At 39.3% G+C, this 22345-nt stretch overlaps 1 protein-coding gene across 15 annotated transcripts in view; it reads right to left on the bottom strand.

Moving 5' to 3' along the window:
* Nucleotides 1-6837: 6837 nt before the first annotated feature.
* The window catches only part of macf1a (microtubule actin crosslinking factor 1a), a 523722-nt gene continuing 508214 nt past the window's right edge, over nt 6838-22345 (bottom strand). For 8 of the 15 annotated variants that reach the window (XM_068006497.1, XM_068006495.1, XM_068006496.1 and 5 more), the window contains 4 exons: nt 17314-17525; nt 15481-15591; nt 12127-12238; nt 6838-8610 (listed from right to left, as the gene is read on the bottom strand). In XM_068006497.1, the coding sequence (XP_067862598.1) occupies nt 8354-8610; nt 12127-12238; nt 15481-15591; nt 17314-17525 (692 nt within the window). In that variant the 3' untranslated portion in view covers nt 6838-8353. Of the gene's footprint in view, nt 8611-12126; nt 12239-15480; nt 15592-17313; nt 17526-22345 lie in introns of those variants that run through there. The other 7 variants (XM_068006501.1, XM_068006503.1, XM_068006512.1 and 4 more) reach the window with 3 other exon arrangements.

Raw genomic sequence — 22345 nt, 5'->3', positions numbered from 1 at the left:
GCAGATATGGGAAATCGAAAAATTCACATGGTGCAGTTGGTAGTTCTCGAGGTTACTGTTGACATGCTAAGGCAGAGTAAAGGAAACTTTACTGCGCACGTGGCTTGTGTTAAACTTGATCTGGGAGTTCTTAATGCAAGCAAAATTCTCCAAAAAGGACTTATATACACATATGAAGGACATAAAAAAGGAAAATCAAATCTAAATATAAATGTGTATTTTTTTTTGCTACTGAAACCAAGGCACTCAAGTTTAACATGAGCAATTTGGGGGAGTGGGGGGGATATATTGGAAAAGCATTTTTAGATTTAAACGGTAACTAGCAAAAAATTCAAAAACTACTTAAATTCACTATTTAGATTAAAATGGAAATTGAATTGAATTTTAATTTCTCACAATTCCTGTGTCAACCTAACTTCAGTGTATCAATTACCACAAGAATAAAATGCAGATAAAAAGTCTAAAATTAACTGCAAAAAAACTCAAGTGAACATAACATATGAATGTAAGGTACATGATGAATGTAAGACTGGGATGTTAATCAAAGCAATTTGAAACACAGCACTCATACAGGTGAAACCGGATTTGTACAGCCACTGAACCATGCAAGATGCTGGACAAATGAACCCTGGCTGCTCCATCACCAATAGTGTCTTGCTGTCAAATATTAAGATGCTCTATTATGGGAGTATGTTTACTTTACTCAGTTTATCACTCAGAACAAAGACACAGCTGCTACGTTCATCTTGATCATAAGTAAAAAGCAGTTCTGAAGTTGGGCTTAAGACACATTATTCAGGCAGTGTAGAGAGAGCTTTACTCATATCATGCTTTACAGAAGAGTGCTTTGTGACAACACTGACTGACCAAGTAGAGAAGTATTCAAAGTACCAGCAGATATTGCTCATCTGGATAAGCACACAACAAAAATGAAAAGAAAGTGCATTTGCAGAAATAATTACAAAGCAGCAATGTGTCAGGATTTAGACGACACAATGAACGAGAACAAAGCTTATGCAATTTCTTACTGTAGTTTGAATCTTAGGAACTTACTGTATATCATGTGAGCCAAACAGATGTGACTGCTCAGAAATTAGATGAATCCAAAATGCTGCTAAAATAATTACCAGAATTAAGCAGATGATCAGAAATAATCACCAATTACAAACTAAGTTCGAGTTACTGAAAAAATAAAATGGGTCCCTCACAGTACAAAAATCCTAGAACAACATATTCCTTGCAATTAAGTTCCAGATTTTTCTAAAGAAAAACTATCCGGAATTAGACCACAAAGGTAATTTAGTTTGCAAGAATGAACAGGAAACCATTTTTTTCAAAATGGTCAGAGTGACATTTTAAAAGAAAACATATCTGGAAATACTACTGGCAGCATTGCACACTACAAACCACTTGGTCCTTTGAAGATGGCTTCACTGGTTTTGTCAGAAATCCTGATATGAGTGTGAGACACAAATTTCTATTTTAAATGTCAGCATTGAACAGGCAATGAACTATAACCTTGCCTATTCATGATTTTCAGGGCTGGAATGACTAATTGGGAGGGAGGGGGACTGTGAGTCAGATTTGATGCTTCTGGAAATAGAATAAGTTTGAGTATCCATAAAAGCATTTATGGTCAGAGCTTCTACCATTTATCAAAATAGAGTCAACAATGGGGATATTCACTCATTTTATTTTGGAAGGAATTGGAGTCGGAAATAGCTGTGTGGGCACTGAGTGAAGGGTGTGGAGAGTTTGTTAGGGAATTAAATATTTCAGATCTTTGAGTGTTCATTGCATCACTGTTCGGAAGTCAAACCTGCATCAGGCCTCAAATGTCCATTAGATTATTGTGTGTCAGAACCTCCAGTAACAGTCAGGACACTGATTGGGCCCTAAACTCTGAAATTCCCTCCCTAAACCCCTCTGCCTCTCTCTCCTCCTCTAAGACTCTCCTTAAAACCCATCTTTTTTGGCCAAACTTTTGGTCACCTGTCCTAATATCTCTATGTGGCGTGGTGTCAAATTTTGTTTGATAATGGCTCCTGTGAATTTCCTTGGGATGTTTTACTACGTTAAAGGCGCTATATAAATACAAGTTGTTGTTGATGGTCAAAGTTTTCCATTATGGCAAGGCATTGAAACTTAAGCAATGGATTAAAAAATTACATGGATTATTTGTTTTGGGGCACTAGAAACATTGATGAGATGTACAAGAGTTATGAATTTGGATATAGGAGTAAGCACCATGATAGGAGAGAAAAAAATAAGATCTCAATTCTGGTATTGCATTTGGTGAACTTAAACCAAACCTCATCACTGAACATTGTCCCTAACAAACACAATTTGCCCAAACTCAGATTTGCAATGCTGACATATTGCAGATGGGTAAGTACCTCTACTGTCTTACCTAGACTCATGGTGTGGACAGAATTGAGTGAGCTAAGGTCCTGATTTTTTCTTTGAAATAAAGAGCTTCTTATCATCAAGGACTGACCAAAAATTCATTGCACAAATTGGTAACATTTTCCATACCTCAGTGCTACGGTACTTTCATGTGCCTGTAATTCGCACAAAACTCTTAAATGGATGAAATACTGGGAAATACTGAGTCAAAAGTTGTCTGAATATCAGAGAATTTGAATGTTTGAAAAGGTTAAATAATTTAAAAGATAGTTTGCAATACATTTGCACCGATATATTGGTCATGAAATCACAAGTGTAACAGGCACAGCAAATTAAGAGCTACAACAGCTAAGACTCTTGTCTCTCATTACACTCTTACAGTCAAAGTGACCATGAAGCTGTTGGATTATTGTAAAAACTCAACTCGTTCACTAATGTCCTTTAGGGAAGGAAACCAGCTGTCCTTGCCCACTCTGGCCTATATATGACTCCAGTTCCACACCAAGGTGGTTGACTCTTAACTGCCCTCTGAAGTGGCCTAGCAAGCCACTCAGTTGTATCAAACTGCAACCAGAGGTTCAAGGCAGCCCACCACCATTGTCTCAGGGCAACTAGGGATGGGAAATAAATGCCAGACTTGCCAGCGATGCCTACATTCCATGAATAAAGAACAAAAATACTAGTCCAGATTGTTCCAGTTTTTGGATAAATTTTATTGGAAAATGGTAAACGAATGTAGAAATTCTTGGTGAAGGCTCTATGCACCCTATGTCACCCATGTGTGCTTACACCATTGCAACGTTCTAAAACTGGTCCAGTATTAATTCTTTCAATGATTTTTTTTTGCATGTTTTCTTGTGCTCAGGTGATGGATGATCGACTAAGTGAGTGGGCAAAACTCTGGCAGATGGATTTCAAAGCAGTTAAGTGTGAGGTCATCCATTTTGGACCAAAAAAGGGTAGATCAGAGTATTTTTTAAAATGATGAAAAGCTAGGAACAGTGGCGGTTCAAAGAGATTTAGGGGTTTCATGCACACAGATCACCAAAATGTAGTAGTCAGGTACAAAAAATTATCAAAAAGGCTAATGGAATGTTAGCCTTTATAAATAGAGGGCTAGAATATAAAGGTGAGGAAGTTTTGCTACAGCTATACAAAACCGTGGTTAGACCACATCTGGAGTACTGTGTACAGTTTTGGGCACCACACCTTAGAGAGAGTATACTGGCCTTGGAAGGAGCACAGATTCACCAGAATGTCACCAGGGCTCCAAGGTTTCGATTATGAGGAGAGATGACATAAATTAGGCTTGTATTCCCTGGAATATTAAAGATTAAGGGTGATTTGATTGAGGTTTTTAGGATTTTGAAAGGGTAGAGAGAAACTTTTTTCTGCTGGTGGGGGAGTCCAAGACAAGGGGTCATAACCTTAAAATCAGAGCCAGGTAATTCAGGAGAGAAGTTAGGAAACACTTCTTCAAGCAAAGGGTGATAGAAGTGTGGAACTCTCTCAGAAAAAGCAGTAGATGCTAGTTCAATTATTAATTTTAAATCTGAGATCAATAGATTTTTGCTAGCCCAGGGTATTAAGGGATATGGAGCCAATGCAGGTGGATGGAGTTAGGATACAGATCAGCCATGAATGGTGGAACAGGCTCGAGGAGCTGAATTGCCTACTCCTGTTAGTACTGGGGACTGGAATACTTTCCCTAGAATCGACTCTAGTATTGCGTTTCCTCCCTGAACCTTATTCCTAAATAAAACAATTTGCCCATACTCATATATACAATGTGGACATGATTCATTATCAGCATAAAGCACTCCCAACTCAGGTACAACACAGTTGGATGCAGATCAAAGTTCCTTACTCATACTGCACCAGCATGATAGTTTCCATTTCCCACACCAGTCATCTTGTGATCGTCTGGCTGAAAGCACCATTTGATAGGGATGAATTGCTTCATCGTTTTTGGCACGTTAATGATGTATAAACAGGGCAGGAAACGAATACTGGCAGAAAAATCGGGTGGCAGCCATTTCTGCCACTAAAACACTTACCCTGAATTTCCTTCCATTTTTCGACCCTTTGGGTCCAGATTGGCCTCATTAACATATGTAACAAGGGCCAGTGGTGCTGTCGCTGAGTTTCCTGCTCTTACACTTCTAAAGCATTCTGGGTAACTTATACTGTGATTTACGAGGTGCAGCAGCTGCCAGATCAGTGAAGAGTTTTTGATACAGAAGACTCTGGAGAGTTTGAATAGCAATTTCTGCAGCGATTTTTTTTTTGCCATTCTGCCTACCCACACCTGGACTTGCTTTTCAGTTTCTGACAGGATGAGACCACTATTAGAATTTCAGCCCTCTACTAGCAGTGAGGGCTTCTGAGGAGCAGGTATGGCATCTCCTATGGGCATACCCTTGTATGCCATTATCATGGAGGAGAAGCAGCACATGATGATCTTCCAATCTCACTTTCTTCTCTGTCAGTTCCTGGAAAACAAAACCTCTCCTCCAATTACATTTGCATTTTCTGAATCCCAAATACTTCTGCAGCCATTGATCTGTTTTAGCATTCCCTAATATTCATTGTACATGTCTTTGTTCCCAGTAAAACTTTTGGTCTCTACCGCCCCTTTCAATCTCCTGATATGGCTCAATTCTTTGCACCCTCAAGTCCAAGGGGTTCAGACTTAAACATACCTGATGCACAACTGGTTTAATCATTCATCACCAAGTCTGGCTGGACCACATCAAGCACTATTGGACCACGTTCTCCTTTGCCAAAACTGCTCACTACTCTCGGATCATCCTACAGAGCAAATATAACTCCGACTTCTTTCCTTCACTATCAACCACCTCCTTAAACCACTCTTAGCTGCCCACTCCACCCTCACCAACGTGCAAGGAGCTCACAGACTACTTTGTCACTGAAATTGAGGCTATTCGTTCAACTACCTCTGCCACTTCTCCTTGCCCTAGCCTTGAACCTATGTTTTTCCCTAGTTTCTCTTCTATCTCCCCAATTGCCTTCTCTAAGAACATAAGAACTAGGAGCAGGAGTAGGCCATACGGCCCCTCGAGCCTGCTCTGCCATTTAATAAGATCATGGCTGATCATCTACCTCAACTCCATTTTTCTGTCCTATTCCTTGATTCCCTTAGTGTCCAAATATCCATCGCTCTCAGCCTTGTATATACACAACGATTGAGCATCCACAGCCCTCTGGGGTAGAGAATTCTAAAGATTCACCACCCTCTGAGTGAAGAAATCTTTCCTCATCTAGGTCCGAAATGGCCTCCCCCTTATCGAGACTAGAACCCCTAGTTCTAGACTTTCCAGCCAGGGGAAACAGCTTTGACCATGAGATCCACCTCCTGCTCTCTTGACCACATTCCCAATAAACTGCTGACCACCTAACTTCCCTTCCAGGCCCCCATGCTAGCTGATGTTGTAAACTGTTCCCTCGTCTCTTCCTCTGGCTTTGAAAACCACCATAGTCAACCCCTCCTTAAAAAACCCACCCTTGGTCCCCCTGTCCTTGCAAATTATCACCCCATTGAAAACCCCTTTTCCTCTCCAAAGTTCTTGAATGTGTGTTGCCTCCCACATCCACGATCATCTTTCCTGCAATTACTATCTTGAATCTTTCCAATCAGATTTCTGTCCCTGCCCTAATCAAAGTTACAAATGGCAGCCTCTATAACTGTGGTGCATTATCCCTCCTCCTTTTCTGCCACCTTTGACATGGTCAGCCTCACCATCCACCTCCAATGCATTTGCTCTGTTGTTCTGATACCTTCAACCTTCTCAGCCCCACTATCTGGCATTCCCTCCCTAGACGCCTCCACCTCCCTTAAAGCTCTGGTCACCCCTCCTAATATCTCCTTATCTCAGCATTCATTTTTTTCTGATTATGCTTTTGTGGAGCACCTTGAGATTTTTTTTTGTTAAAGGTGCTTTCTGCATGTAAGTTGTTGTTCTTGTGTTCTCCTCCTGCTTGGGGCCCTGCCCTACTGGGCTGCTTAGTGCAGGTGCTCCTGCTGTAGACATAATTCTAGAAAAGTATGATGAAAAGATTGATGGGACATACATCAAAGTTATCCAAGAGTCAAGTGAGTGAACCAAGCACTGTTCCTTCCTTACCTTGTTGTTCCCCAATCTAATGCTGAAGTGTGCAGGCTGAATTGTATTTTTAAAGCCTGCACTCTAAAGTACATCCCAACCTGCCTTGTTCCAATTGAGTAATCTGAAGCCATGAACAAGATCAATAGGCTAAAGAAACTGTGAGAACAATCAGCAGCAAATCATCACGTAAGGTTAATAGTCATGGTCTAGTTTGCATTGAAGTTTAGTGTTGCAGCGTGACTGCTTATTATTTTCTTTGTATATTTACAGGCTTAACAGTTCCTTCAATGTGTTATTGCTACAGTTAACTTGCCCACTTACTGTTTAATTAATCTGGTCAGCAGTTTAAGGCACAATATAATACAGCATTTATTTTGCCACCTGCTGAAGGCACGTGATATATTGAGCAAGCCAAATTTTGTGTTTGACCCCGGGGCTTGCTACAGATTACATAGATACTTTGCAAGTAAAAGTACAGTCAGGATCATAAGGAACAAGGGCTCACCTACAGGAGTCATCAGAGACCCTATAAACTATCTGAGGTAAAAACCCAGAAATGTAACAGCAACATTGGATTGCGGACAATGCTTCTCCCTTCCCACCCACCTCCGCATGTGGCTAAATTGGCAATTCAGAGATGCCAACAATGGTAGAACAGTTTTACTCTTTTGGTATTTATGTTAATAGCATTTTACACACTAACCGCAGTAGAATCCTGATAAACATATGAGAAATATGTTAGATTTCCCAATATGCAGAAAATCTGATTCCATGCTAGGATCAGTTATATGGTCATCTAAATTCAAAAGCAGTAAGCAGGTCAAATTGTCTGTGCTTGCTGGGAGTCAAATCTGTCAAAGGTGTAATGTAAGCACCAAACTGAATAGAAAATGTGTCTATGGAACAGGGAAAATCTTCACTCCCTTGAATAATGAACATCGAGACAAGAAAAGCAGTACTTAATATTTTTTTTAAGTTACTGCAAGCACATTTGTTTCTGAATACAAAAAAAATGAATGTTTGACTCATTGGTACAATTTCAGTTGAAGAATCACACAGCGACATGGTCAGACTAGATATCAATAGAATATAAATATGGCTGCTCATGTAGCCCCAGTGGTCAGTTCAAATGAACAAAAAGCAGCATAAAAAAGTGAAAGGCCTCACTAGCAACTGCTGGTGCGGCCTACATAATGATCATCAGCTGCTATTAAAGTGTCCTTTATACTGCTTACAAGATAGCAATAGTCTTTTACAACTTGCATGTGCACTTTTTGTCATAATTATTTGCGTAACTTTCAGCAGGCAAAAAATGAATAATCTTAAAAATAAGTAAAACTGTACATCGCTCCATTTTTTTTTCCCACCTTAAATTCTCCGTGAGGTATCCGTGATTTCTAACAAACACTGCAGCATTTGTCTTGCTTACGCAGCAAGTCAAGTTTTCTTTTAAAGGGTCGTATCCTAAATGCAAGTTTTTTTTTTAAAAAGCAGTAGTAGTTCAAATCTTCAATAGAACACGAACACATTTAAATTTCCTTTCTCTTTAAAAGCATTCTCACTTCCCTCAGACACAGAGGTCATGGGAACAAAACATGGATGTTTTATCTACATAAATATTCACATGAAAACATTTTTAACTTACAAAAACAAATACAGATAAGGTACAATGATAAGGCAGCATTAGACCACAATTAATCTTTTACAATGGTTGACAACAGTACTTTTTTTGTAGAATATCATACATCTGGTGGCTTCTAAAACAGAGTGTGTGAGTGCGTGTGTGTGAAGTGATTATCTATTCCACGGTATCTTTTATATTATCTTCTGGTGCTTGTGTTTTTTGGGGTCGTCACTGTGGTTTTCTTTGAGGGTGTTGGGATTTTTGAAGGTTTTGTGGAACCCCTTCTTGAACTTGCTTGGGATCCTGCTGTGCTGGATTCAGAAATATCCGAACACATCGACTGCGTCTCCAAAAGGTCAAAATCAGAAGCGTCACTGCCTCGGCGACTGTTTGCCCTGCTGCCAGCACGACTCCCAGCACGACTCGTGGGCCTGCTTGGTGTCCTTTTAGGATCTGTAGAAAAGAAAGACAGTCAAAAAACAAACATAAGTTATTATAGGTATCTGTTTGCATTTAGTTAGCTACCAACATCTTTCTCAGCCAAATGCCGGTCACCCTTTCCCTGCGCCCTGTTTTTTGCAGGACTTTTTTGTCGTCCCAGGAAGTGAGAGATTAAAAGTTGTTTGTGTTTCCCCCCTCCCAAATTTCCTCTCCTGAAGGTGCTGGGGTACAACTCCACAGGGTCCATTCTCTGGTACACTGCCCAAGTGGGCCATACTTCAAATGTAAGCTCACGGCTTGGGGAGGGGGCATCACAGCTGAACCCAATCCAAACAAGCACATTTCCAGCAGGGATAACTAGATTGTGATTCAGACCATGGCTCTTGGCTTATTTTCTCTCTAACCCTGGAGTGTTAAGGCCAAATTGTGTACATGCAGCAACACAATAAAACAATTGCGTCAGCCATTTACGTTTGCAACAGGTTTTTAAAAATTCTGCGTCCATCCAATTTCTGTGTGTGGGCTAATGACTGCATCCTCGAAGGGGGAAGGGCTAATTATTTTCAATACATTCAATCAATTTATGTTTTGTGTCAATGTCACTTTGTTATTTTAATAATTCCCATCTACTAACAACTTTTTAAATCACATCATTTGTCACAAATATTGGAGATTTTATGGCATTCCTATGCCACTTTCATAGTGAGATAACCACTCTTGGGTTTAGATCTGCAGACTGATTGGATCCCTGCAGTATATATCTGGTGGCTCTTTATGAAATCCTTCAAGAACAGGTACACACATTTTAGGTAATTATCTTCTCACTGCTATTAGGGATAAGCAACTAAACAGGAAAAGAACAGCTTGATTGATTGCAGAAAATGAAAATCAGGTCAAAAAGATTTAGCTGCATGTCAGCTAATTGCAGTTTTCTTTTTAAAGGGAGTTTTCTCTGCAAATTTTCCCCCTCCAATCCCTTCCTGAAGGGGTGGACTCCTTCCTTGGGAAGTTCCATAAGTTGTAGTTGTCAAGTGGCCGTTATTCATGTAATAGATCACACCTTACATGAGTCATTATTCAGATTACACTGGTTCCTTAGAGGATGAGATTGGGGAAATAATAATGGAAAACAAGGAAATGGCAGAGGAATTAAACAGATATTTTGCATCTGTCGTCACAGTAGAAGACACTAATAACATAGCAATAATAGTGGAAAATCAAGGGGCAATGGGGAGGGAAGAACTAAAAACAATCACAATCACTAGAGAAAAAGTACTAGGTAAACTAATGGGTCTAAAGGCTGACAAGTCCCCCGGACCTGATGGCTTGCATCCGAGGGTCTTAAAGGAGGTGGCTACAGAGATACTGGATTCATTGGTTGTAATCTTCCAGAATTCACTAGATTCTGGAAAGGTCCCAGCGGATTGGAAAACTGCAAACGTAACACCCTTATTCAAGAAGGGAGTGAGACAGAAAGCAGGTCACTATAGACCAGTTAGCCTAACATCTGGCATTGGGAAAATGCAAGAATCCATTATTAAGGAAGTAGGAGCAGGACATTTGGAGACTCAATACAATCAAGGAGAGTCAACATGGTTTTATGAAGGGGAAATCGTGTCTGACAAATTTATTAGAATTCTTTGAGGAAGTAACGGGCAGGGTGGATAAAGGGGAACCAATGGATGCAGAATATTTGGATTTCCAAAAGGCATTCGATAAGGTGCCACATAAAAGGTTACTGCACAAGATAAGAGCTCATGGTGTTGGGGGTAATATACTGGCATGGATAGAGGATTGGCTAACTAACAGACAACAGAGTCGGGATAAAAGGGTCATTTTCAAAATGGCAATCTGTAACTAGTGGGGTGCTGCAGGGATCAGTGCTGGGGCCTCAACTATTTACAATACATATCAATGACTTGGATGAAGGAACAGAGTGTCTTGTGGCCAAATTTGCTGCTGATACAAAGATAGGTGGAAAAGCAAGTCGTGAGGAGGACACAAAGTGTCTGCAAAGGGATATTGACAGGTTAAGCGAATGGGCAAAAATTTGGCAGATGGAATATAATGTGGGAAAATGTGAACTCATCCACTTTGGGAGGAAAATTGAAAAAGCAAAATATTATTTGAATGGAGAAATACTACAAAATGCTGCGGTACAGAGGGATCTGGGTGTCCTCGTACATGAAACACAAAAAGTCAACATATAGGTGCAGCAGGTAATCTGGAAGGCAAATGGAATATTGGCCTTTATTTCTAGGGGGATGGAGTATAAAAGCAGGGAAGTCATGCTACAATGGTATAGGGTGCTGGTGAGATCACACCTGGAGTACTGCGTACAGTTATGTTGCCCTTTTTAAAAAATTCGTTCATGGGATGTGGGCGTTGCTGGCAAGGGCAGCATTTATTGCCCATCCTTAATTGCCCTTAAGAAGGTGGTGATGAGCCGCCTTCTTGAACCTCTGCAGTCCGTGTGGTGAAGGTTCTCCCACAGTGCTGTTAGGTAGGGAGTTCCAGGATTTTGACCCAACGACGATGAAGGAACAGCGATAAATTTCCAAGTCGGGATGGTGTGTGACTTGGAGGGAAACGTGCAGGTGGTGATGTTCCCATGTGCCTGCTGCCCTTGTCCTTCTAGGTGGTAGAGGTGGTAAGGAAGGATATATTTGCATTGGAGGAAGTTCAGAGAAGGTTCACTAGGTTGATTCTGGGTTTGGAAGGATTGTCTTATGAGGAAAGATTGAACAAGTTGGGTCTATACTCATTGGAGTTTAGAAGAATGAGAGGAGATCTTATTGAAACATAAAAGATTCTGAGGGGACTCGATAGGGTAGATGCTGAGAGGATGTTACCCCTCATGGGGAAATCTAAAACTCGGGGGCATAGTCTCAGAATAAGGGGTCGCCCGTTTAAGATGGAAATTAGGAGGAATTTCTTTTCCCAGAGGGTTGTGAATCTTTGGAATTCTTTACCCCAAATAGCTGTGGAGGCTGAGTCATTGAATACATTCAAGGCTGAGTTAGACAAATTTTTGATCAGCAAAGGAGTCAAAGGATATGGGGAAAAGGCTGGACAGTGGAGTTGAGGTAAAAATCAGATCAGCCATGATCTCATTAAATGGAGGAGCAGGCTCAAAGGGCCAAATGGCCTACTCCTGCTCCTATCTCTTATGGTCTTATTATCTGCTGCCCAGTTCTGTGGGGTATATTCTCTTAACTGGCACTGAGCTAAGTTATATGAAATAGTATATACACATCATAAAATATTCACATGTATATAAAAGGTCCACTCTAAAATGCTTTGAAAGAAAATAAAATGTCAACATTTTCTGGAAGGAGGAGGAAACCTCCAAAGTCCCAAGGAAAATAAATCTTGTGCCTTAAGCCCTTCTGAATTTTCCAAACCCATTACTGCAAATGCCTTAAGATTTATAGCACATTCCCATTCAAAGACCAGAGAGGAACACCCCTTCATCTGTAACCAACCCCATTAGTTTTCATCCATTTCATTACCGACTTTAGAACTCACCAGTTTTGCTGGATTTGGTGGCAGCAGGTGTGTTGCCATTGTCTCCAGTGAGTGAACCCTTACTGGAGTGGTAGCTTGGTCGTCTGAGTTTACTACCCTGCACAGGCGTCACCTGGTTCAAAGTACAAAAATTAAGAAATGCCAACTAAAAGCTGACTGAAGAACAGTAAATATAAATGCAAATCGCTTACCACATCATAAGTAACTGAACACTATATTCATTTTCCAGTCAGTTACAAATGGCGTCTGATCTATTATAACAGGTTAATTCGGTGGGGGGGGGGGCGGTTGGAGAGGGGGAAACCATTCAGGGGCTGAGGAAATTTTTCCTCCTTTTTATCTTGGGCTCCAAGTGTAACCATCTTTATTGTTTTCAAATTTCTTTAAAAATTGTACATATAAAACATACACATCTCTTACAGAAATTGAAGATTCTCATTGTCTGAACTCTATGACATGCTGATTTCACTGTTGCCTTGGTTGAGATCATAGACAGAACTTGGGATGTTGCTGGTATACCCAGCCTGGTACCATATCACATGCACTTTTACCACTGAGCAACTGGGACCTCACTGGTTTGTTTGTTTAAGAGGCCATGTCCAAAATAACAAAATAAATTATGAAAATTTATACAATGTTTGAGTTTAAGATCTTGCCCACTCACCAAGCAAAATCATCAACCACAGAAAACATTAAACACATACGTGAACACACGCGAAAGATGTCCAATTTGTACCCAGAAATGCATTTTCAGCAGCTAACATAATGTGAAGTCAGTTCCTAATAGCAATTTTTGTTCTGCTCTTTTTCTACAAAACACATGCATTAGTTGGCCATATTTTACACAGACTGTCCCATCATATTGGGTGGTGCACTGAGTTTTTTTTTTAACATTACAGTCCATTAAGTGTCAGCCTGGCTTCTGAGCCAGGAGGTTATGGGTTCAAGCTCTACTCCAGGTCTTGAGCACATAATCTAGGCTTACACTTCAGTACAGTACAGAGGGAATGCTGCATTGTCAGAAATGTTGCCTTTCAGATGAGGCGTTAACCCGAGGCCCCGTCCACCCAAAAGATCCCACGGCACCATTTGAAGAGGAGCAGAGTTCTCCGGTGTCCTTCCAGCATTTATCCCTCTACTGTCATCACCAAAAGAGATTAACTGGCCATTTGTCTATTGTTGGACCTTGCTGTGCACATAATGACAGTGACTACATTTCAAAATAATTTACTGGCTGTGAAGCACTTTGGGATGTCCTGAGGATGTGATAAAGCCGCTATATAAATATATAGTTACACAGATCACGCTGGCCAATGAGTGCAAGGCAGTGTAGAAATTTGGTAATTAAAGATATCTGAAGTACTACATGCGTATCAAGCAGAAACATACACAACAGGAAGTTCTAGTGTGATGCAAGTTCTGGCACACAAATTTATGCTGAAAAGCAATCAGACTGAAGGCCAATCTCACAGATTAATGAAGATAGAGTTACATGGAAACAAGATTGCAGACAGATACATTCCATTAATTAGACTGTTAGATTTCTAATTTGATCAAAAGATAGACATGTTGATATAAATTATGAGACCATACAAATCAATGTGATATTGATGATGAATCCCAATGGAATCTTTTGCATATCCTAAGTAGGAGTGGAAAAATACCACAATTACTCCTGTACCTCAGTCTGAGAAATATTCTTCAGTCTGATTGCTCTGCAGGGTGTATTAGTGAAAATATTTTGGAAAATATCAAGTCAGGAAAAGACCCTGATGTACTGAACTAATCTGGAGATAAAGTATTTCAATTGACACATGATAATATCATTTGATAATGGATGTGAAGCACACAGTTTGTGGAGCATGACAAATAAGCATGTTAAAAGCAGAGTCTGTGACAGAACAATGGTGTAATGTCAGTGCACCTGCTCCCCATTAGAAATTGGTGGTAGGTTTAAAAAATGATCAGACTTCAAAGAACACACTATCACTTATCTTCCAGTAACTCCACCAGGGCAGGCAGTCATCTCCGACTCTGCTTCTGTAGTTCTATTCTTATTCCTCTCCAATTTTCTCCAGATGAGCCCTCTCTCACCCATGATTTCTATCCTCTCCCTTGCAATTTCCTTCAACTGTGAGGATAGAGCTGTCCAGGCAGGGAGCTCTTCATGAGCATTGCCAATGCCAATAATAATGGAAATTGGGTTTAGTTTAATTTTGATTGAGCTCTGTGGTGAAGAAGGAAGTGTCCCATCTCGCCCTACTAAAACACACTTCCTGATCAAGAAATGATCAGCCAACAGGAAGTGTGTTTTAGAAGGGCGAGATGGGACACTTCCTTCTTCACCACAGAGCTCAATCAAAATTAGACTAAACCCAATTTCTATTGTTATTACTGTACTAGGGATATTACTGATAGCAAGCCTCAAACTCACCGCTGTCTAGTCAGGAAGTCAACCAAGTAAATATTACGGTACCAGCTGCCTATTATCAAGAAAGTGTTGAGTATCTATTTTCCAATGCAAACAGTCCTACTTATAATTAAAGATTCATAATTTAAATGGTAATGTAGCTGGAGTAATTCTGGAATAGAAAATCTACTCGGGTACTCGAGAATAATTATTGCCCACAAATGATAAAAGGAATTAAGAATCATGTACTGAGATATTCAAATATTAACAGTGCAACTGTGATGTTGACAAGTATCTAACATCCACTATTTATTACAAATTCTAGCTATTAAATTCTTTAAAGAAAAATATCTATGGCACAGAGAGGGAGAGGAGTGACTGTTCTGGATGGAGTAGACAGTTCAATATCCTTTCATGTGCATCTTTTTCTCTTAGACTATATCTGGAAATGAGATTGGATTAACAATGCTGAATACTATAAAATATGAATTAGTTAAACATTAAAACAAAGAATAGTTACTTATTTGTAACATTTTCTTAAACAAATTTGATATTTAGTTTGAGTTAAAAACTACTCAAAAGTGTGCAATTGTATTTTTACACCAAAGTTTTAGAGCTTAATAGATAGCTTATGCACACACTGCTATTATTCATAGTGCTATTAATTAAAAACATTACATGGTATTTTCTCTAATTCTAATTTACAATACTCAGCACTAGAATTTACAGAAAACCAGTTTGAAGAAAATGTTATATTACCAAATATTAATTTTCAATCATTTTCAAATGGTAAATTATAACTTAAAAAGTGGACCACCCACCTTATAAAAGTAAACCACCAAACTGTATATAGGTTTATCTGGGGAGCATGTGCCACTCACTGACCACTGCTCTGTAAAATGTCAATTGTCTCTTGCTATTAGCCTTTGTGTTTTATACTGTACCTCAATGCTTGGGATCTGGAACACATGGGAGTCTAGGCACTTAGTGGGAGTGGAGGCTTTACTGTTTGTCAACCAAGGTTTGTCATAACAACGTGTGAAGGTCTGGGGCGTCTGTGAGGCGGAGAGGAGGGTAAGGAATGAGGAGGAGAGGATTAGAAACAAGATGGATAATGGATGAAGTGAAAGAAAAGGGATTAAAAGGATGGGTAAGAGAGAACAGGAAGGGATAGGGTAAATGTTAACAGAAAATTAACTTCAAACAATGAAATGGTAAAAACTGTAAATAATAAACAAAGGTAAAATGAAAACTAAACAACTGAAACACAAGAAACTGTGTGAACAAATTCACAAACTGCAAGGACAATGTGCACCCTTGGAGAACACTGAACAAGAAGCTTTCCTTTTTCTAAATATTAAAATGAGATCAAACACAAGGTTGTTCCTAAGTGTTAAAAAGATACTCATTTACCAAAAGCTCCTGTCCCTCCTCTTCCCCTTCAAAAAAAAATTAAATCAAAGCAACTGACACATTTTTGTGTCTTTGTATTAGTTACAAGGTTTTGTACGAGTCCTAATTGGGTAAATTTAGCTGTTTGTTAGATAAGAGAAATGTAGCTTCTAATTTAATTTACCAAAAAAAACCCTTCACAGGTGTTGTGGCTCAAAAAGAAATAGTAAGTTATACCAGAAAAAAAAAATGGAGAGGGGGAGGAATCCAGAATGTGGATTCAGACAGCTGTAGTTCAGTCTTGGATTTGCCCTGGCTATGCTGAGCCCTTGCCATTCATTCCTGTCCAATGTAAGGGTGACATCACCATTTAAAAATGAATGCAACAGAATAAAATGCCATGGGATTGAATGCTGACATGATAGACACATGAGCTGCTCTTCTGTACGAAGATTATTAGTACTGAACAACACTATCAATTGTTTTACAGAAAGACAAAAGAAGGATTTTATTGGCCTGAGCAGATAGTATTCTCATTTTCCTAATTTCTCAAAGTGGTCTATCAATTATGATATCTTAGGTGCATGCAAAAGTAGATGGCTCAGTTATGACACCATCAAGATTTGCTTTGAGTTCTACTGCCTTGTTTTGAAGCAATTTTAGGCTAATGGGAGATGGTCTTTACATATTCCAGTAATGTAGCTTCTCTGCTGTTTCCATGATCAACCAACTGTTCATAGTTTAAAAAAAAAATCACAAATCAATTTATCTTGCACTGACAGTGGAAAAAGAGAAGTAATTATATTAACACAAATGTTAAGTGACATGTTCATTGTTGACTTGAATGTCTTTCACACATTTGCTCTTCTTCATATTCTCCATGAAGTTTTAACTTAAAGACAGACTGACAAACCTGACATCCTGCTATTTTTGACTCTGTTATAAAGCATTAGGGGATGCCCTGGTTACTATACGATTTGTAACAGCATCATACTATACCAATTAAACCTATAAAAGTACTCCACAAAATACTGCAAAAGAGCTTTCATTTTTATGTTCCCGTAAATAAGACTTTTTACTCTGCTTTGTGCATGTCATTAAAAGTTATTAATTGTGCTGTGACGGTACCATCGTGTGGTATCGTCGCGGCACAATATCTAACTGTCATTAATGCTCCCACAACACTCTGTCAGTAGCAGTAGTGACAGTATATTACTGATATCACATTCTTACTTAAAATGCAGTCAGTATGTATATAATAGATGATATTAGGTATTCAAACTTCATCCAATTGAGGTTTTGGACAGCAGTCAGCTTTACGACCTCTTTAACTAAAATTGAAGAGTTGATGTAAAACACAACAGAAACAAGTTAAAAATGCTTACCCTGTTCCCACTAGCTGGAGTTGCAGGTGATGAGGGCATGGATGTGCAACTGTGGTTACTGTGGCTGGCACTGGAGCTGGATCGAGTTGGAGATGCAGCCCTGGAAGAAGGCTTTGATTTGCGACCCCTCTGCCTGAAGGCAGCCATGCCCTGAGAGGCTCCCTCTGGTAAGATAAACTTCTCCCGCAGTTCCAAGTTGGTTCGTCCCCTTGCTGAAGGAAACAACCAGGATGGAACAATGATACTGAATTGAACACAGTACATGAAGGAAAGGGAACCAAACAAATCCATTCAAAACAGATAACTATGAAATCTGCAACTTACATGACGCACCATACCAAAAAGTGCTAGAATAGTAGTTACAAAATCAGTGCATATAAACTGTAATGAAACTGCTGATCCATGCAGAGCCTTCATTAAGTTTACTTTACAAAGCAATGGATTTTAGCAACATAATTTTATGATCGAAGACATATAATGTCATTCATATTCTTAAATTTAAGACACAATCAAATGCATTTAGGTAGTTTTGTTGCTACTTCCCTGGGTTCCTGCCAAGGCAGTCATGGGTTCAAATAGCATGGATTCCCTTTCATTCAAACTCAACTGATACAGATATACCAATTTCTTCAGTTATTGGATGAGATTCGAGATGGGTGTTTTGTAACAACGGTGTCCTAATTTGGGAGGAAATGGATAGGTGGAAGGCCAACCTAACAATCATTCTTGCCATGCTACATGCACTTTCCTCAGCTGATCACAAAGCAATATCATGGTAATTGCAGAGATGTTTACAGCTTATATTGAACGACCTTCTCAACTGGAGGCGAGAATATGAGAGAGATAAATGAGGAATGTATATACTATTAAAAATAATTCTCCAGTGAGACAAGTTGGGAACCTGAATATTAGTGTAATTTTATTAAAGGACTCGAGGAAGAAGTTAGTCCCTGAGTTATCATTCTGCAGTCTTTTCAAATGGATTAACAGATCTAGTATGGTTCCATCTCACTTCTGAGAGGAGTCAAGCTTTCTTCAAGAGAGTGAACAGGAATATCAGAAAGAGATCTTTCAAACGTTATATGAAAGATAGGATTGAGTCTCTACATCGATAGCAATGTACCCATTCAGCCTTATTTTTAGTTCAGTTTTATCAGATGATTGAATTAAGCCAAACACACCAATACTTTTAAAGAACAAAAAATAACCAAACCACTGTAAAAAATTTTTAAAAAATGAACAGCAGTTAGGGTGTGATGAAAGCTAGAATCTACAACTGACAATAATGCTCTACCACATTTAGGATTTGCACATGCAAATATTCTTAAAGCAAACTATTAGTGGAATTGTAAGTTTGTTGTGTGTATGTCACTTAATTGCAGAACAAATAACTATTACTGATCACAATGAAATGGAAAAATTGGTGATGTTTAACATAAATACATAAGTTATTGAAAATTCCCTTGAAAGTCAAGATCCAGTGTTTTCTGTTGAATTGAAGGCTATGTCACAGATGGTACTAGGGTCTAACTGTAGTGCAGTCAAATAGTGTTTAAAGAACATGAACAGAACTTCAAAAGGCTAGGAGTTGGAAGCTGTTAATAATTTCATGGGGTAATTTCACATCGGTATTTACGGTTGAGAAAGGCATGGATGTTGGGGAACTTGGGGAAATAAATAGTGATGTCTTGAGGAGTGTACATATTACAGAGAGGGAGGTGCTGGAAGTCTTAACGCGCATCAAGGTAGATAAATCTCCGGGACCTGATGAAATGTATCCCAGGACGTTATGGGAGGTTAGGGAGGAAATTGCGGGTCCCCTAGCAGAGATATTTGAATCATCAACAGCTACAGGTGAGGTACCTGAAGATTGGAGGGTAGCAAATGTTGTGCCTTCGTTTAAGAAGGGCGGCAGGGAAAAGCCTGGGAACTACAGACCGGTGAGCCTGACATCTGTAGTGGGTAAGTTGTTAGAGGGTATTCTGAGAGACAGGATCTACAGGTATTTGGAGAGGCAGGGACTGATTAGGAACAGTCAGCATGGTTTTGTGAGAGGAAAATCATGTCTCACGAATTTGATTGAGTTTTTTGAAGGGGTAACCAAGAAGATAGATGAGGGCTGTGCAGTAGACGTGGTCTACATGGACTTCAGCAAAGCCTTTGACAAGGTACCGCATGGTAGGTTGTTACATAAGGTTAAATCTCACGGGATCCAAGGTGAGGTAGCCAATTGGATACAAAATTGGATTGACGACAGAAGACAGAGGGTGGTTGTAGAGGGTTGTTTTTCAAACTGGAGACCTGTGACCGGCAGTGTGCCTCAGGGATCGGTGCTGGGTCCGCTGTTATTTGTTATTTATATTAATGATTTGGATGAGAATTTAGGAGGCATGGTTAGTAAGTTTGCAGATGACACCAAGATTGGTGGCATTGTGGACAGTGAAGAAGGTTATCTAGGATTGCAACGGGATCTTGATTAATTGGGCCAGTGGGCCGATGAATGGCAGATGGAGTTTAATTTAGATAAATGTGAGGTGATGCATTTTGGTAGATCGAATCGGGCCAGGACCTACTCCGTTAATGGTAGGGCATTGGGGAGAGTTATAGAACAAAGAGATCTAGGAGTATAGGTTCATAGCTCCTTGAAAGTGGAGTCACAGGTGGATAGGGTGGTGAAGAAGGCATTCAGCATGCTTGGTTTCATTGGTCAGAACATTGAATACAGGAGTTGGGATGTCTTGTTGAAGTTGTACAAGACATTAGTAAGGCTACACTTGGAATACTGTGTACAGTTCTGGTCACCCTATTATAGAAAGGATATTATTAAACTAGAAAGAGTGCAGAAAAGATTTACTAGGATGCTACCGGGACTTGATGGTTTGACTTATAGGGAGAGGTTGGATAGACTGAGACTTTTTTCCCTGGAGAGTAGGAGGTTTAGGGGTGATCTTATAGAAGTCTATAAAATAATGAGGGGCATAGATAAGGTAGATAGTCAAAATCTTTTCCCAAAGGTAGGGGAGTCTATAACGAGGGGGCATAGATTTAAGGTGAGAGGGGAGAGATACAAAAGGGTCCAGAGGGGCAATTTTTTCACTCAAAGGGTGGTGAGTGTCTGGAACGAGCTGCCAGAGGCAGTAGTAGAGGAGGGTACAATTTTGTCTTTTAAAAAGCATTTGGACAGTTACATGGGTAAGATGGGTATAGAGGGATATGGGCCAAGTGCAGGCAATTGGGACTAGCTTAGTGGTATAAACAGGGCGACATGGACATGTTGGGCCGAAGGGCCTGTTTCCATGTTGTAAACTTCTATGATTCTATGCGATGTTTTGTAATAATCGAAATGTTGAATATAGAAATGGCAAGGATATAACTTAAATGGATGTTGAGCAGATCTTTTCTCAATCACAAAACCAATGGGACTGTTTCAGTGGTTTATTTGTCTAAACTTATTAAAATGCAAATGATAACAAATCTGATTAATAAAGAATAAAATACAAAGAGTAACGAATATTTATCACCAAAGTTTCAAAAATCTTTTGACATATACTGGACAGAAAGTGTGAAAATCAGTGTGTGACCAAACACAAATAAAAGTGGCAATGATGCTATAAGCTGGAGTTTGCAGTATGTTGATTATTAACAGAAAACTCAAGAGCCAAGTGAGGAAATTTCAATGTAAGCAATGCATTCCATTTAGAAGACCAAGTGAACACACAAGATATCAAAGTGAGTCTGACAACTAGAGGAAAACAAGATATCTATAGATGAATTTTCAATACAATCAAAATGAAAAATTAGTTTAAACAATCCCTAATAAAGGAATTATTTAGCAGCTTTATTAAAAAAAAATCTTTGCACAGGGGTGCATTACTGAGTCATGGACTTCTCTGTTAATCTTGACATCAATTATTAGTGGACAGGAGAATGCTTACTATGGGCTGAGCTGAAATAGTTAAGTTTTACCTTCACCTGAAGTGAGATTTTGTGTCACCTTAGCAGCCTGATTGAAAATTGATGAAACACAAAGTGGGTCAGAATTCAAATGTCTGGCAGAAGTCGGAGCTGACATCCTCCTCTACTTCTCCCTCCAGAATCAAACACAGCCAATATGGGCCCCTCATTTTTGGTTGTCATCAGTATCAATTAGTTTCAGGAATTTTGATGTGACTAAACAGTTATTACAATTTATAGGTTGTCAAAGGTCCAAGATGATGGTATAAAACTACATCCAATTCAAAATTCCTTGTTGGCAAAAATTATTAATTTTTAAAAAGTCTGTCCCTACTTTGCATGCTCTCTTTTTGGGGGTAGCTCGCTGCATCATTTGATGCAAAACAAAAGGAAATATTTCAGTACCTAAGGTAGGGGAAAATACAACTCAAATGGCATAATTTTGCAACAGTAACAAAAGGCTGGCCAAAATAACTGAAATTAAGGCATTACAACTACCTATAGCCTTTGTAACACACTCCCAGTCATACACAGACATACTAGGTGCCTATACATTGAAAACAGTATGCATTACATTGATCCACTCATGTAAGGGGAACTATTCAGTAAAATTCTTGGTTTTAATTTAATATATTTACCCCCCCCCTCCCATGTTGTAAAATTCTTTTCACTTCCTTCTAGCCCTTCCATATCACACATTTTTCACTGTTATTTACCTGAACATGTCATTAGGAGGGATGTGCACTCTTACTTGAAAATATTTAGTTTTACTCCAGCTTTACTCCACCCCCACCAAAAAAAAAGTTTTACCTGTGCAAAGGTGAAACAAATTCGACCAGACATTAAAAGTCATAAAGGTGAAATAATCTAGTCAAAAATATTAGTTAAAGAACTCTACCTTTATGTCACTCATCTGGATCACAAAACATTCACAGAAGGTCTGAAGAATGACATAATGTTGAAGTTACAGAGCTGCATGAAAAAAATCCAATAAGGTTCCTGTACCCACTCCAATCAAATAGGGAACTGTATTATTGCAGTTTGGACTACTTTAGCGAAAGGGAACATATGTAGAGCA

Source organism: Heptranchias perlo, chromosome 26 (assembly GCF_035084215.1).
Source record: "Heptranchias perlo isolate sHepPer1 chromosome 26, sHepPer1.hap1, whole genome shotgun sequence".
NCBI classification, from domain to species: domain Eukaryota; kingdom Metazoa; phylum Chordata; class Chondrichthyes; order Hexanchiformes; family Hexanchidae; genus Heptranchias; species Heptranchias perlo.
This window is presented reverse-complemented; position numbering and strand designations above follow the sequence as displayed.